Source organism: Triticum aestivum, chromosome 2B, assembly GCF_018294505.1.
Source record: "Triticum aestivum cultivar Chinese Spring chromosome 2B, IWGSC CS RefSeq v2.1, whole genome shotgun sequence".
Taxonomy (NCBI): Eukaryota; Viridiplantae; Streptophyta; class Magnoliopsida; order Poales; family Poaceae; genus Triticum; species Triticum aestivum.
The window spans coordinates 218,514,156-218,529,484 of NC_057798.1; the positions used below are offsets into that span (position 1 = coordinate 218,514,156).

General features: G+C 45.3%; 1 protein-coding gene across 1 annotated transcript; it reads right to left on the minus strand.

Moving 5' to 3' along the window:
- Window positions 1-244: 244 nt before the first annotated feature.
- Window positions 245-5,236, minus strand: LOC123044441 (succinate--CoA ligase [ADP-forming] subunit alpha, mitochondrial). The gene is made up of 7 exons (XM_044467178.1): window positions 4,930-5,236; window positions 3,861-4,070; window positions 3,276-3,446; window positions 3,078-3,201; window positions 2,534-2,595; window positions 1,609-1,690; window positions 245-679 (listed from the first exon to the last, which is right to left on the minus strand). Exons 1-7 carry the CDS (start codon window positions 5,131-5,133, stop codon window positions 540-542), a joined length of 993 nt encoding a protein of 330 aa, XP_044323113.1. The 5' UTR covers window positions 5,134-5,236; the 3' UTR covers window positions 245-539.
- Between the last annotated feature and the right edge of the window lie 10,093 nt (window positions 5,237-15,329).

Below are 15,329 nucleotides of genomic sequence, written 5' to 3' on the forward strand. Positions count from 1 at the left end.
CCGTCCGTCCGGAATTACTTGTCACGAAAATGGATAGAAGTAGATATATTTAGAACTAAAATGCACCATTTCTCCGACAAATATTTGCGGACGGAGGGAGTACGATTTTACATCATTGATCTTAGTGGCAATTTCAAATACTAAGCAAAGTATAATATCACGTACTGCGGTGCACAGCTGTCTTGGTATAGCTGAAAAAACAAGCTCAAGCTCAAAGGAAAATGTTTAGCGTTCAGAGAGAAAATACAGCCAGATTTGAAGATTGCCATTAAGAAAAACTTGAAAGAGCATAGGTACCCCATGAATTCCAACTCCAAGCAATAGCATGTCGAGAATTTGTCTTATTGAACATTTGAAATGAGCACATGTAAAGGCCAGTCTCACACTTAAGACGGGGAAAGGAAAAGGAAAAAAGGGACTGAGTAGCTCAACTCAGCGACCAGCGATGGGGCCCTACCGACGTATTGCTCGCTATTAACCAACGAGCAACAAAAAGAAGTTTCCCAATGTTTTCTTTTCTACTGTACCATTCCTTCTCTCTACTCTACCATTCCGCGCTGCTTGAAAAGTTCGAACATGGTTGAACCGATCTTAGCTGGTGACTCGACAACAGTAACCCCAGCATCCCTGAGTGCCTTGATCTTGTCCTGGGCGGTACCCTTCCCCCCTGACACAATTGCTGCATCATACGTGAAATATATCCATAGATTAGCACACATAGAAGTTGAATGCCATTGCAAATAATCAAAGAAATGCAGCAATTTTGTTTTCATGGTTTAATTATATTGAGAATCACAGCAAGAAAGTTTGAGAAAATAAACCAGATTGTCACCATACAAACAGTGTGGGTGAAACAGTTCGAAAACACACAAAATCCATACATAATTGCCAATCATTTTAGTAAAAGAACAGGGGCAAACATTGCTCATTACTCGGCTAACAAAGTATTTGGCCCCATGAAAAAATAGATGGCAAAGGGGGCAACTGGGTCTGATAAAGCTATGAAGTAGAGCATAAACCAGGTCCAAAATACTGTTTCGTTACTTTAACTATTAAACTGTACAAGTGTTCATACTCTGTACTGGTAACCAAGAATAAACTAAACAACCATTAGAGTTATGATTCAATACCACACCCACCAGGGTGAAACTTTCATACTCAAATCTGAAAACTTCTTAGGTACTCCCTCCGTCCAGAAATAACTTTCATACTCAAATCTGAAAACTTCTTAGGTACTCCCTCTGTCCAGAAATACTTGCCGGAGAAATGAATGTATCTAGACGTATTTTAGTTCTAGATACATTCATTTTTATCCATTTCTCCGACACGTATTTCCGGATGGAGGGAGCATTTATCTTTTGTTATCTGTCAATTATTGCACAATTGAATAATACAAATACATGACCTGTTCTTCCTGAAGAATTTGAACTACCATTGACAAGGGAGAGTATTAGAAAACTACAGATAACTAATGAACAATCTGCTAACATAAAACTGCCGGTATCTTTTCTCCAAATACCAAGACAGGAGCATAGTTCAACTTAATAAGACCAAAGATTACACAATTGATGAAGGAAATAAATAGTGAACTTGTTGTTATGTCAATACCTCCAGCATGGCCCATGCGACGGCCTGGGGGTGCAGTAAGTCCAGCTATGAATGCAACGACAGGCTTTTCTGTTTTGCTCTCCTGAATCATTTGCATGAAGTTAGATTAGTTGATCAGAATGTTACTTAAAGCATGTATCTAATCAAAAGAAAAAAAAAGAGTTCTAGCAAGTAGACACGAGCTATATTATAACATGGAATATCAGCAGTGCCTATTTATCATGCATCACTTCACAACACTAAGAAAGCATCAGGACACAATTTTAACTTGTAAACCAGGCCAGATATAATCTAAGTTTTCACATGTCATTATGTCAAATGACCATGAAAACTAATAACAGTGGGGTGGACTACTTGTACTTTACTGAAACTGAATTATCTTCTTTTGCTAGTGATAAAGGGTTTGGTCACATGATAAAATGACCTATATAGCCCCAAAATGGCTTGTTCAGGAAATGTGCGGAATATTTTAACTTCTAAAGCTTCAGACTCGTGACCATATAATCTCAAGCTAGGCCTGGACAGGGTGGAGATGGCTTGAAGCTTAGAAGTATGCAAGCATACCAACTCTTAAACCAGACAAATTTTGAGCTTGCCTAATAAGCATATTAAATTACAAACATGCATAATCTAAAGGTTATGTCAGAAGGGCTTTTAAGACTTATCAATGCATCTTTTATGGCAAGATCATGATCATATAAATGAACATTCATAGTACAATGCATGCTACAAAAGTATGGCTTTCTAATTGCCACCAAGCTTGAACTGCAATACAGGACATAAAGAAGCATGCAAATCCCTCTGTCCCAAAATAAGTCAGCGACACTTATTTTGGGACAGAGGGACTACTATTTAGGAATATATGCAAGGATGCTAAGAAGCAGGACATGCAACAAGGAAAGAGCTATCCCAACAAAACTCTCACCCGGATAAAGGCTGCAGCATCCTCCTCAGCAGTACCGCCAATTTCTCCAATGAGAACAATACCTAAAAGGCACATACCAATTTTACCAATGAGAATAATACTTAAGAGGGATATAACAGCGTTAACAGATGAGAACATAACTGAAAGACACAGTATCAAAGAATGTAGCAGGACATTCATATGCATTAATTACTATACAAGGGATCAAAGGCACACAGAAGTCACAAATCAGGGAGCTCCTTTCTGTTATATTACTAATTTCCTTCAAGGGTATCAGCAAGGCCCAGAGCAAATAATTGGTGTGATGCCCTCATGTGGGCATATACAAAGGTACATAACTTCACTACTTCAGGAGTAAAGATGAAGGTCTACTTATTTGTCCTATCAACACATCGGAGCCACAATGAATTCAAATAGAGTCTGCAAACTAAGCATGCTGGTGACCTAGTACCAATAAAGGGAAAATTGGGAAATCTGACAAATAAATGAAAGAATAACAATAGCTTTTCTGAATAATGTAGAGGCCCAGCAAGAATTAGTGTACCTTCTGTCTGAGGATCATCAACAAACTTTTCAAGGCAGTCAACAAAATTAGTGCCGTTAAAGGGGTCACCACCCATGCCCACACAAGTTGACTGCCCCAAGCCTACGGCTGTTGTTTGAAACACCTATCGATAAGAAAGAAAAAAAGTTCAGGCAAATGCATTCAATGGTTAAACGAAGTCTACAATAATGGGCATACCGCTTCATATGTCAAGGTACCAGAACGAGATACAATTCCAATGCGTCCTGGTTTGTGGATGTAACCTGGCATGATTCCAATCTTACATTCACCAGGCTTAATGATACCAGGGCAGTTTGGCCCGATCAATCTGGTTTTTGATTGCCTGTTCAGAGCAGCTTTCACTTTCACCTGGAAGTAAGAAAGGGAGCCTTCTGATGACTTCACTAAGGTCTTAACAAAGCAAAAGAAAACTAAAAGAAATTATCTAAACTGTGAGAAAGACAAACACATAACTATGATGTGGTATTGTTTATTAGCACTGCACTTAATATCAATAAATTGACTGCCAAATGGGTCAGGACAAAATTACACATGAAGTAGAAGTAAAACCTAAACCCGTTCAATGTGTGCCTATCTACATATAGCTACTATATGCATTTAATGACACTGATCACAAGCAAAAATTTCTAGTGTTTCTGTATTAAGAAAACTCAGCTTGCATGGACAGCCAAGGAAAACAAATGGCATCACAAATATTATTATGCTCAGATAAACAGCAAACAATGTGCTTAGTGATGCACTTTATTGTTAAAAATATCATACCATGTCATGCTGAGGTATCCCTTCAGTAATGCAGACAACAAGGTCAAGCTCTGCTTCCAATGCCTCCATTATTGCAGCGGCAGCAAATGGTGGTGGAACATATATAACAGATGCATTGGCCTTTGTCTCGGCCTTAGCTTCTGCTACCGAGTTGAAAACTGGAAGGCCTAGGTGCTCAGTTCCACCTTTCTTGGGAGTAACTCCACCTACCTGTTCAATGCGAAGTACTAAAGTTAAAAGGGCATCATTTGATGAAAACCATAGAAGAGACATAATAATTAGTTGAAGATGCTTGTATTTTAAAAATCAAGCTACATATCTATATATCTTAAGGCTTAAGAGAAGTCCAAACAACCTTACAGAAACATGCCAGTGTCTTGATCTGATGGTACAAAGGTATCATTGCAGATGCATTCATAAGACAACTAATAATTTAGCATATAGTGTTCAGTATGTCACTGTTACAACCAGTATGCGACAGTTAACTGTGAGCTCCTGGTCAAGAATGTAGGAATGGAATTAGAACCTCTCGGAATGCATACATAATTCTTACGATCCACATGACAGTTTTGTTATGCACCGGCATTTTTATTGTGTGGGAAACCCTGCCCGAATTGCTACCAATAATATCAAAAGTAAAATATGACTCGATGTCTCCACCCCACAATACATAAGATTTAGTTCGGTTCGATTTTTCATAGCAGCTTGAAAATACATGGGCGTGCATCATGGTAATTGTTTCCCAACCTCTTGTTAAGTTTAGATCGAGCAGGCCCTAGATTTACAAAACATCTAGGAACCCATAAAAACCGTGTTCTCCATGTTTTGCTGTCTGACGAGTCATAATAAAATACTCAAGTGCTGGCTGCAAATTGAAGAATACCCCTGGAGCAACACATCGATAAGAGACGAAACCCTAAAAGGCGGAAAATGGAGATCGACAGCCACCCACCTACGAGATCGTGCATTGTCGACTGTATCTCAATCTCAAACCCTAGAACCGCACAAGAGAGGACGGAGTGAACGGATCGAGCAATACATCGAGGAGGGAGGCCGCGCGGGGACATACCATGTTGGTGCCGTACTCGATGGCCTGCTCGGTGTGGAAGGTGCCGTTCTTCCCGGTGATGCCCTGGCAGATCACGCGGGTGCTCTTGTCGACGAACACCGCCGGGGAGGGCGCGGCGGCGGCGGCCGCGTAGCCACGCGAATGGAGGAGGCGGGAGGCGGCGGAGCCCAGCATCTGGGGCGCGCGGCGGCAGGAGGCGGCCATGGCGATGTGCTTGGCCTGGCGGCGGCGCGTGCTCCTCTCTCTTTCTCCTCTCCTCTCGATTTGATTTCGTTTGGGGCTCGGTCTACTTTCCTCAGTTTTCTGGGGTCTCGCGATCCATTCTTGCAGGAGAAGTTGGGGGGTCAAACTTCGGGCTGGGCCCCTGCGTTTGTCGCTATTTCCGGAAACTAACACATGGATGACTATTTCCAAAGCATGCGGGAAAGCGGCTTCGGTCAGTACGTTTTAAGTTTTTTTTTGGCTAGCTTTATTAACTTAAAACAGAGTTACACCGTTCACTAATAGACTGATCAAAAACCCGGGGTTCCTCAGTCCAACTTTCATTACATTTATTACAGAAGCTAAATTTTGCTAGCTCGTGAGCTACTGAATTTGCCTCACGAAAACAATGTGAAAAGGTGACCTTCCCTATCGATGTTGCCATATCAAGACATTCAGCAAAGATTGTCGCTGCTGAGTCCCACCATTGAACTTGTCCCTGACAATTGTTAACAACACTCAAAGAGTCTGACTCTGCTGCTATTCTATTAAAACCCAAAATATTTGCTAGGTTTAAACCATCACGCATTGCCATTGCTTCTGTTGTCGCTGTATCTGCCGCTACCTGAATGAATCTGCATTGAGCAGCAATGAACCGCCCCTTGTCGTCCCGAAGTACACATCTAGTCGCTCCTGAGCCTACATCATCGTGAAAGGAAGCATCGACATTTAATTTAATAAACTTTGGATCAGGTTTCTTCCACCTGTGTTCAACTACCACTTTTTTGTTGCTGATGGCGTTGGCATAGTTTGCCACAATTGCAAGGATAGAAGAACTCCATCTGGACGACGGTGGACATGAGTCATGGTGAGTGTGGCGTCTCCTTAGCCACCAAATATACCAGCAGCCCGCTGCTATGACTTCTTTCACATTCAGACTTGGCATTACCAGGGTTTTGGTTTGCGATTCCAGAAGTAAGAATTCCAATATTGCTGATCCTGAGCGATCCACATACGTCGCTTGCTCTATATGATCCAAGAGCCCGAGACCCCTCCATAGCTCCTTTGCCAAATCGCATTGGAAAAGTAAATGTCTCATGTCCTCCGGTCCCTTACGACATACTGGACATACATCACTGATGGTGAGGTGTTTGTTTGCCAAAATCGAAAACAAAGGGACAACTCCATGTAGGGCACGCCAGCAAAATATTTGAATTTTACGTGGCACTTGCAGCTCCCGCAGATGCTTCCAAATCTCAGCTTGTATAGCTGAAGTAGACGCAGACATGCTGACCGAATGATTTCTGAATTTATGTGCCCATTGTTCATGGTAGGCCGAGCTAACAATGAAGACACCACTCCTTGTAAGATTACATGCTACAAAATCATCAAAGGCCTGAAAGTTGAGTGGTATTTGAAGAATTTTGTTTGCATCCACCGGATAAAATATTTCTCGAATTAACTGCTCATCCCATTGACTAGTTATTGGATCAATCAATTCCACGACTTTAACGAGCAAAGTATGGCCTCTAGGTGTTATTACCTTCCTGTCTGGACTCACAGGAATCCATGGGTCATTCCAAATGTCGACTTTCTCCCCTGATCCAATGCGCCATATATACCCTCTCTTAAAAGTAGGCAAACCGGCTACAATACTCTGCCATGTGAAAGAAGAGTCGTTCTTTGGTCCTGCATGCAGCAAATCAGTATTTGGGAAGTATTTAGCCTTCAAAATCCTAGCACAGACCGAATCAGGATTGTTTATCATTCTCCAGCATGTTTTGCCAAGAGAGCTAGATTAAAAGAATGGAGGTCTCTAAAGCCCATGCCACCATCACTCTTCAGGATACAAAGTTTCCACCATGAGAACCAATTCATCTTTTTATTCTCTTCCTCACCCCCCCCCACCAAAATTGAGCAATGACATCAGTAATATCTTTGCAGACACCCTTTGGTAAACAAAATACCGACATAGCAAATACTGGTATTGATTGAGCAACAGCTTTCAACAAAACTTCCTTACCACCAGTGGACAGTTGCTTCTCCATCCAACCCTTCAACAGCTTCTTTATTTTCTCACATAAATGTTTAAAGCAATCACTTCTATTAGCCCCCACGAAAGCAGGCAGTCCCAGATATTTGTCTGACAAAGCTTGATTAGTAATGTTCAACTGTTGGCAGATCTCATCTCTAGTTTGCATATTAGTGTTTGGACTGAAAAATATACTGGATTTGCCAACACTTACCAACTGTCCTGAGTTGTCACAGTATGTTTCCAATACTTGTTGTAAGGAAGTTGAATTAATCATATCTGCTCTCATGAGAATCAGAGAATCGTCAGCAAATAAAAGGTGTGAAACTGACGGTGCATTTCTGCACACTCTTATCCCATCTATGCCACCAACTTCTTCTTCATACTGCAACATGCTAGAAAGACCTTCTGCACAAATCAAGAAAAGATAAGGTGATAGTGGGTCACCCTGTCTAATCCCCCCGGATGGTATAAACGTGTCTATTTCTTGAGAATTGTACCGCACCCTATATCTTACTGAACTCACACACTCCATAATGAGTTCTATCCACCGATTATCAAAGCCCAACTTATGCATCATATTCTTAAGGAAAATCCATTCTACTCTATCGTATGCCTTATGCATATCCAACTTAACTGCACATAAGCCTGTCTGACTGTTTTTTGTATTCTTAATTTTGTGAATGCACTCATAAGCCACTAGAATATTATCAGTAATCATTCTACCCGGGACAAAGGCACTCTGAGTAGGGGAAATAATCTCGGGTAGAATGCTTTTCAGACGAACAGAGAGCATTTTTTATATGATCTTGTACAGAACGTTACAAAGACTTATGGGGCGGTACTGAGTTATCAACTCTGGAGAATCCACCTTAGGTATTAGCACTATAGAAGTGTCATTCCACTCCGCTGGAATATGCTTTGAATTAATTGCATTCAGAATAGCTTCAGTTATTTCTTCCCCCAAAATACGCCAATACTTCTTACAGAACACCGCATGTAACCCATCTGGTCCAGGGGCTTTCAAGTCCCCAATGCTAAAAACTGCTTTACGAACGTCATCAGTAGTAAAAGGAGCCATCAGGTAGTCATTCATTTGAGATGTTACCTTCCTGTTTACCTTCTGTAACACCACGGGATCAGTTTGCTGCACCTCGGATGTAAACAAGTTCTCAAAATAGCCTTGAATATGAGGGTTCAAATCATGCATGCCTTCCATAGTATCCCCGTTTTCATCTTTCAGTTTTTAATATAATTCTTCTTCTGTCTTGCCGCTGCAAAAGCCTGGAAGAAAGCCGTATTCCGGTCTCCAAACTTTAACCAGTCAACTCTTGAACATTGGATAGTCTGGATCTCTTCCAATTCGAGCAAATATTCCACTAATTCAGCTAGTTCCTTCCTCTTTAATTCATTCTCATCAGTCATGGGACCCGACATTGCCTCCTCCAACTCCCTTTGTGCCTTCTTCAACCTCTTTTCTGGTTTCTTTAGGACTCGTTGGTCCCGGTCATAGAAGACCGAGTGCATGCGTGACAGCTTCTGAAAAATACCTGGCACCAAAGTATCATTTTTCACATTATCCCATGAGGTTTGTACCAACTCTGAAAATTGATCCTCTCTAAGCCACCGGGCTTCAAATCTCTTTGGTCCTCCCTGGTTAGGGATCGATCTCAGATAATATTCTGTATCCACTACTAAAGGCCTGTGGTCTGAGTGGTTAAAATTGCCATGCTCTATGGCAGCATTAGGAAATATATTTCTCCACTCATCATTCACCATCCCTCTGTCCAGTCTTTCTCGAATACGACCCCTTCTCCAAGTAAATATGTCGCCTATATACCCCATGTCCTGTAGCTCACAATCTTCCGTTGCTTGTTGGAAAGCTGTCATGTACTGTTGCGGCCTTGGGTTTCCTCCTTCCTTCTCATGCAAATATTGGATCTCATTTAGATCCCCTATCAACAGCCAAGGAAGTGTGTTGTTTTGGTACAGCTGCCGCATACGCCCCCAGGTCAGGTGCTTATGCTCCCATTTAAACTCTCCATACATACCAGTTAATCTCCATGTCTTTGCATCACATGTTATTTGAACATCAATGAACATGGGGTCCAGATTGAGTCGTTGTACTGTTATATTGTTCTGCCAAAACAGGATCAGACCTCCCCTTCTACCATCACCTGCACAAATCATCTTTTGATCCATTTCTAATCTACGTCTTAAGCATTCAGCCAGATAGTTATCTAGGCGAGTCTCCAACAAAAACATCACATCGGGAAGTATGCTTCGTTGGACGTCCTGCAAAGCTCAAACTGTCGGTTCATTCCCTACTCCCCGGCAGTTCCAAGCTAAGAGTTTCATTGTTCCCGGCGATCACCCTCGAGAGGTGTCGCTGATCCTGAATGCTGTGAAGAACTTGGGTTACTATCAACAGCATGTCCATCCTTATCCTTGAACCTCTTCCTGTTCATACTCTTCTGAGGTGTATCCAAGGGTCCCGGGACCCTCTCCTCATATGTTTCTGTTTCAAAAAGATTTACCTTTTCTGCAAACGTGGCCTTTTATGGTTCCTGAACTGTTTCGTTCCCTGTAAAAGGAATTATCGCAGATGTTGGGTTTATACCCACACTTATTTTTCCAGCCGGTAGAGTAGATGTGTTGCTATATTGGGCTGTCCTCTTCCCCAATATGTTTTCTGATGCCGCCATCAATCTTGCGTCTTGGCTGTTGGTTCCTGGAACAATCTCATTCATTTTTGTACCACTAGTCTCATTGCTTTCCTTCTGGACATAATTGTGTCTCCAACTGACTGATGCATCTCCACCTTTACTCAAATTAGCAAGGGGGTCATTATCAGTTCCCCGGCTGATGAAGTCATGTACCTAGGGTAGGGTCATGGACCTGTCCAAGGTACCCTTCCCAAGGACATCTTTAGAAGAAGCTGCCTTCCAGTCGACCAAGAGGGATTCCACTCGACGGACTCGAAGACACTCGACCATGAAGATCACTCGACTACCAGGAGATCAAGAGCCACTCTGTATCCAAACGGTCTGTAATTAAGTAGTCTTTATGGCCATGATGACACTTTATGTAAGGCGTTACCAGTAACACCAGGCCTTAATGTACTTTAAACCCTCCGCTACGTGGGCTGGCTGGGGTCCTGGCAGACACTATATAAGCCACCCCTCCACTGGCAGAAGGGTTCGCACCCCTGTAACTCATACGCATATAATCCAGTCGACCGCCTCCGGGCTCCGAGACGTAGGGCTGTTACTTCCTCCGAGAAGGGCCTGAACTCGTAAACCCCTTGCGTATACAACTACTCCAAAGCTAGGATCTTGCCTCTCCATACCTACCCCCTATTCTACTGTCAGTCTTAGTACCACGACGGTTGGCGCCCACCGTGGGGCCGGTGTCTTAGCGACTTATTGGAGAAGTTGCAATTGTTCTGATCGCCTTCATCATGGTTTCTGGCGGAGTTCTGGTCGAGGGCCGCGAGATCCGTCTCGGCGCGCTCACGTTCATCGCCGACGACTCCGCTTGGCTCCAGGAGGCTCCACTCGACATCGACGCGCTTCCCGTCCACGGGGCGACGCACTTTCGCGCATGTGTCCGCGGCGTCCTGCTGCGGCAACCGTCGGCTCCGTATCGGTCGACTCTTGTGTCGTCCTCCCTCCCTGTCTCCCGCCAGCGCAAGTGCTCTGGTCGGTCGAGGCTTCAGCGGTGGGTGAGACACGCGGTGGCTCGCCAGTCGGCCACCACCCAAGTCGCGGTGATCGAGCCCGACGAATCTCTCTACGCCCTGTTCGATCTGTCGACTGGCTCTGTAGAGACTGCATCTGAGTGCGACAGCAGTGATCCAGCGGCGGAGGTCCTGATGGTCAATGGGCCTCGTAGTCCTCCCGGCTTCCCTCGCACCGACGGAGCGGACGGCGGAGGCGACCCCGCTCAGGTCCACGAGGAGTATCAACCCGAGCCACTCACTTCTCTGCAAAGGGAAGATCTTCGCCACTGGAATATGGAGGCTCTGCATACTCCCATCGTAGGAGAAAACCCTGAGGCTCATGCCTTGGAGGATGCGCGTTTGGCCAACTTGGCTGAGCGCACTCGACTGGAGAACCTCCAGCGAGCACTCGATGAGCGCGTGCGGCAACGAGTACCAGACTCCAGTCAACGTCAACTCTTTCCGCCGCCGACTCAGGTATATCGAACCCCAATTCAGAATCTAGCAGCTGCAGCCCATATAGCAGAGTCGATTCAGCCCTCTCAGTCAGAGGCTGGCAGAGGCTTGATGTAGATCAGAGATTTGCTCCAGGCAGCAGGAGATCAGAATTCTGCTGTATCACAGTCACGCAATAGGATTCACAGTCGATCCGTCGTTGTGAATACAGTCCAGTCGGCTCATAGCCCAAGATCGCCTCTGCGGCGTGAGGGACGGGGGGGGGGGGACGACGTGATCAGTATGATGACCGATTCAATCGCGATGATCGGCGTCGAGTGCCCACTCCTCCCCCGAGGGGTGGGTCTTACGCCCCTCGACAGCAAGATGACAGACGCCAGCACAGTGTTGGGCGGAGAGCTCTGGTCGACCCCCGGGAACCAGGCTTTGACGCGAGATCCATTATCGTGCAAGGTTTGGTCGACCGGAACAGAGCTCATCGAGAAGGCCACGACAGAGATGTGCCCACCAGCAGCCGAGTTCATGTTTCAGGACCAGAGTGTTTCAGCAGAGCCATCAGAGCCACGGTGATCCCTCCCAACTTCAGGTTGGCGACTGAGGTGAGTAAGTTCACTGGTGAGTCCAAGCCCGATACTTGGCTTGAGGACTACCGAGTGGCTGTTCAGATTGGCGGTGGCAATGATGAGGTGGCTATGAAACACCTACCACTCATGTTGGAGGGTTCGGCCAGGGCCTGGTTGAATCAGTTGGCTCCTAGCAGCATTTACACTTGGGAAGATCTTGCCCGAGTGTTCGTCAGGACATTTGAGGGAACTTGCAAGCGACCGACAGGACTGACAGAGTTGCAGGTCTGCGTGCAAAAGACGAATGAGACCCTGAGGGATTACATCCAGTGGTGGATCACGTTGCATCATACGGTGGAGAAGGTATCTCATCATCAAGCAGTCTGTGCCTTCAAGGAAGGTGTTAAGAACAAAGAGTTAAGCTTGAAGTTTGGTTGGACCGGAGATATGACCCTGAGTCGAATGATGGAGATTGCCACCAAATACGCCAATGGTGAAGAAGAGGATCGACTCCAGAGTGGCAAGTACAAGCCGAGTCAGTTAGAAAAAGGAAACTCCAGTCGGAAGCAGAAGCGGAAAGCCGAGCCAGCTGCTCCTGGAGAAGCCCTGGCCGTGACTCAGGGCAAGTTCAAAGGGAAGCCCAAAGGATCCTAGAACCCCAAGAAGGTGAAGGACAAGGAAGGAAACGACGTGATGGATTTGCCATGCCACATCCACACGAAGAAAGACGAAGAGGGTAACTTCATTTACCCAAAACATACCACTCGCCAGTGCCGGCTCTTAATCCAGCAGTTTCAAGGGAAACAACCCAAGGATAAGGAAAAGGAGTCGGACAAGGCTGAGGACAAAGAGGACAGTGATGAAGGATACCCCCATGTCAATTCCACCCTGATGATTTTTGCTGATGTGGAGAGCAAAAGTCGATTGAAAGTTATCAACCGTGAGGTGAATATGGTTGCTCCGGCGACGCCCAACTATCTGAAATGGTCTCAGACCGCCATTACATTTGACCAGTCTGATCATCCGACACACATAGCCACCCCTGGGAGGCAGGCTTTGGTGGTCGACCCAGTCATCGAAGGCACTCGACTGACTAAGGTTCTGATGGATGGCAGTAGTGGGCTGAATATATTGTATGCGGAGACGCTGAAAGGAATGGGCATTCCAATGTCCAGACTCAGTTCCAGCAACATGAGTTTCCATGGAGTCATTCCTGGAAAGAAGGCTGAGTCACTCGGCCAAATAGCTCTTGATGTGGTTTTCGGCGATTCGAAGCATTTCCGCAAAGAAAAGCTAACATTTGAAGTCGTGGATTTCCAGAGTGCTTATCACGCTATTTTGGGCAGGCCAGCTTATGCATGGTTCATGGCTCGACCATGTTACGTGTACCCCAAACTGAAGATGCCTGGTCCCAAAGGAGTGATTACCATCACTGGCAATCGGAAAAAGGCAGAAGAGTGCTTTTAGAAGGGCTCAAAGATTGTCGATGCTCAAATAACAGTGGTGGAGCTGCAAGAATATCAGAAAAATGCAGATCCGAGTGATTTATTATGGGTCAAGAAGCCCGCCACAGAGTCAACATTCCAATTGTCTGGTGAGACGAAGCCCGTTCATATTCACCCGACCGATCCCAGTGCTGCTCCGACTCATATTTCCACAACACTCGACTCTAAATAGGAAGAAGCGCTCATCCAGTTCCTCCATGAGAACTGGGACATCTTCGCATGGAAGCCTGCTGACATGCCGGGTGTACTCAAGGGGCTGGCTGATCATCGTTTACGAGTCGACCCAAAAGCAAAACCTCTCAAAGAACATCTTCGATGGTCCGCCGTCCAGAAGAGAAAGGCCATTGGTGAGGAGGTGGCTCGGCTCCTGGCAGCAGAGTTTATCCGAGAGATTTACCACTCCGAGTGGCTCGCCAATGTTGTCATGGTCCCCAAGAAGGACAAGTCACTTTGCATGTGCATTGATTTCAAACATATCAATCGAGCCTACCCGAAAGATCATTTTCCTCTCCCTCGCATCGAACAAATTGTGGACTCGACTGCGGGATGTGAGAGATTGTCTTTTCTAGACGCCTATTCCGGGTACCATCAGATCCGTCTGTATGGACCCGACGAGATCAAAACAGCTTTCATCACTCCATTCAGGTGCTTCTGCTATGTCACCATGCCATTCGTCCTCAAGAATGCCGGAGCCACGTTCATGAGGATGATTCAGAAGTGTTTACTCACTCAAATCAGTCGGAACGTGGAAGCGTACATGGATGATATTGTGGTCAAATCACGAAAGGGTTCCGACCTGTTGACTGACCTCGCTGAAACAGTTGCCAATCTTAGGAGGTATGATATCAAGCTCAATCCATCAAAGTGTACATTCGGAGTTCCTGGTGGAAAGTTACTCGGTTTTCTCGTTTCCGAACGAGGAATCGACACTAACCCAGAAAAAGTTGGCACTATACTCCGAATGAAACGCCCTGTGTGTGTGCACGATGTCCAGAAGCTTACTGGATGCTTGGCCGCGTTAAGTCGATTTATCTCTCGCCTCGGTGAAAAGGCATTGCCTCTTTACCGACTGATGAAGAAGTTAGACAAGTTCGAGTGGACTCCAGAAGCTGATGCAGCATTTGCCGAGCTAAAAGCTCTGCTCTCCACCCAGCCGGTGCTTGCTGCTCCAGTCAACAAAGAGCCTATGTTGCTTTACATTGCAGCCACATGACAAGTCGTTAGTACAGTACTTACGGTCGAGCGGGAAGAAGAAGGGAAAGCCTTCAAAGTTCAGCGCCCAGTATATTATCTTTCCGAAGTGTTGACCCCATCGAAGCAAAGATACCCTCATTATCAGAAGCTCGTGTATGGGATCTACATGACCACGAAGAAGGTTGCTCATTATTTCTCTGATCATTCCATTACAGTCGTCAGCGACGCCCCACTGTTAGAGATTCTGCACAACAGAGATGCAACCGGTCGAGTGGCGAAATGGGTGATTGAACTCCTTCCCCTTGATATCAAGTTTGAGGCAAAGAAAGCCATTAAGTCTCAAGCAGTAGCAGATTTCCTTGCCGAGTGGATTGAACAACAGCAGCCGACTCAAGTTCACTCGGAGCACTGGACCATGTTCTTTGATGGCTCTAAGATGTTAAATGGTTCCGGTGCTGGGGTAGTATTGGTTTCCCCCCGAGGAGATAAGCTCAGATGTGTGCTCCAGATCCACTTTGATTCCTCCAACAATGAAGCAGAATACGAGGCACTTTTGTATGGGTTGCGCATGGCCATTTCACTCGGCGCCCGTCGCCTTATGGTTTATGGCGACTCAGATTTGGTGGTCAATCAGGTGATGAAGGAGTGGGACGTTAGAAGCCCAGCCATGACTGGATACTGCAATGCAGTGAGAAAGCTTGAAAAGAAATTTGAAGGGTTAGAGCTCC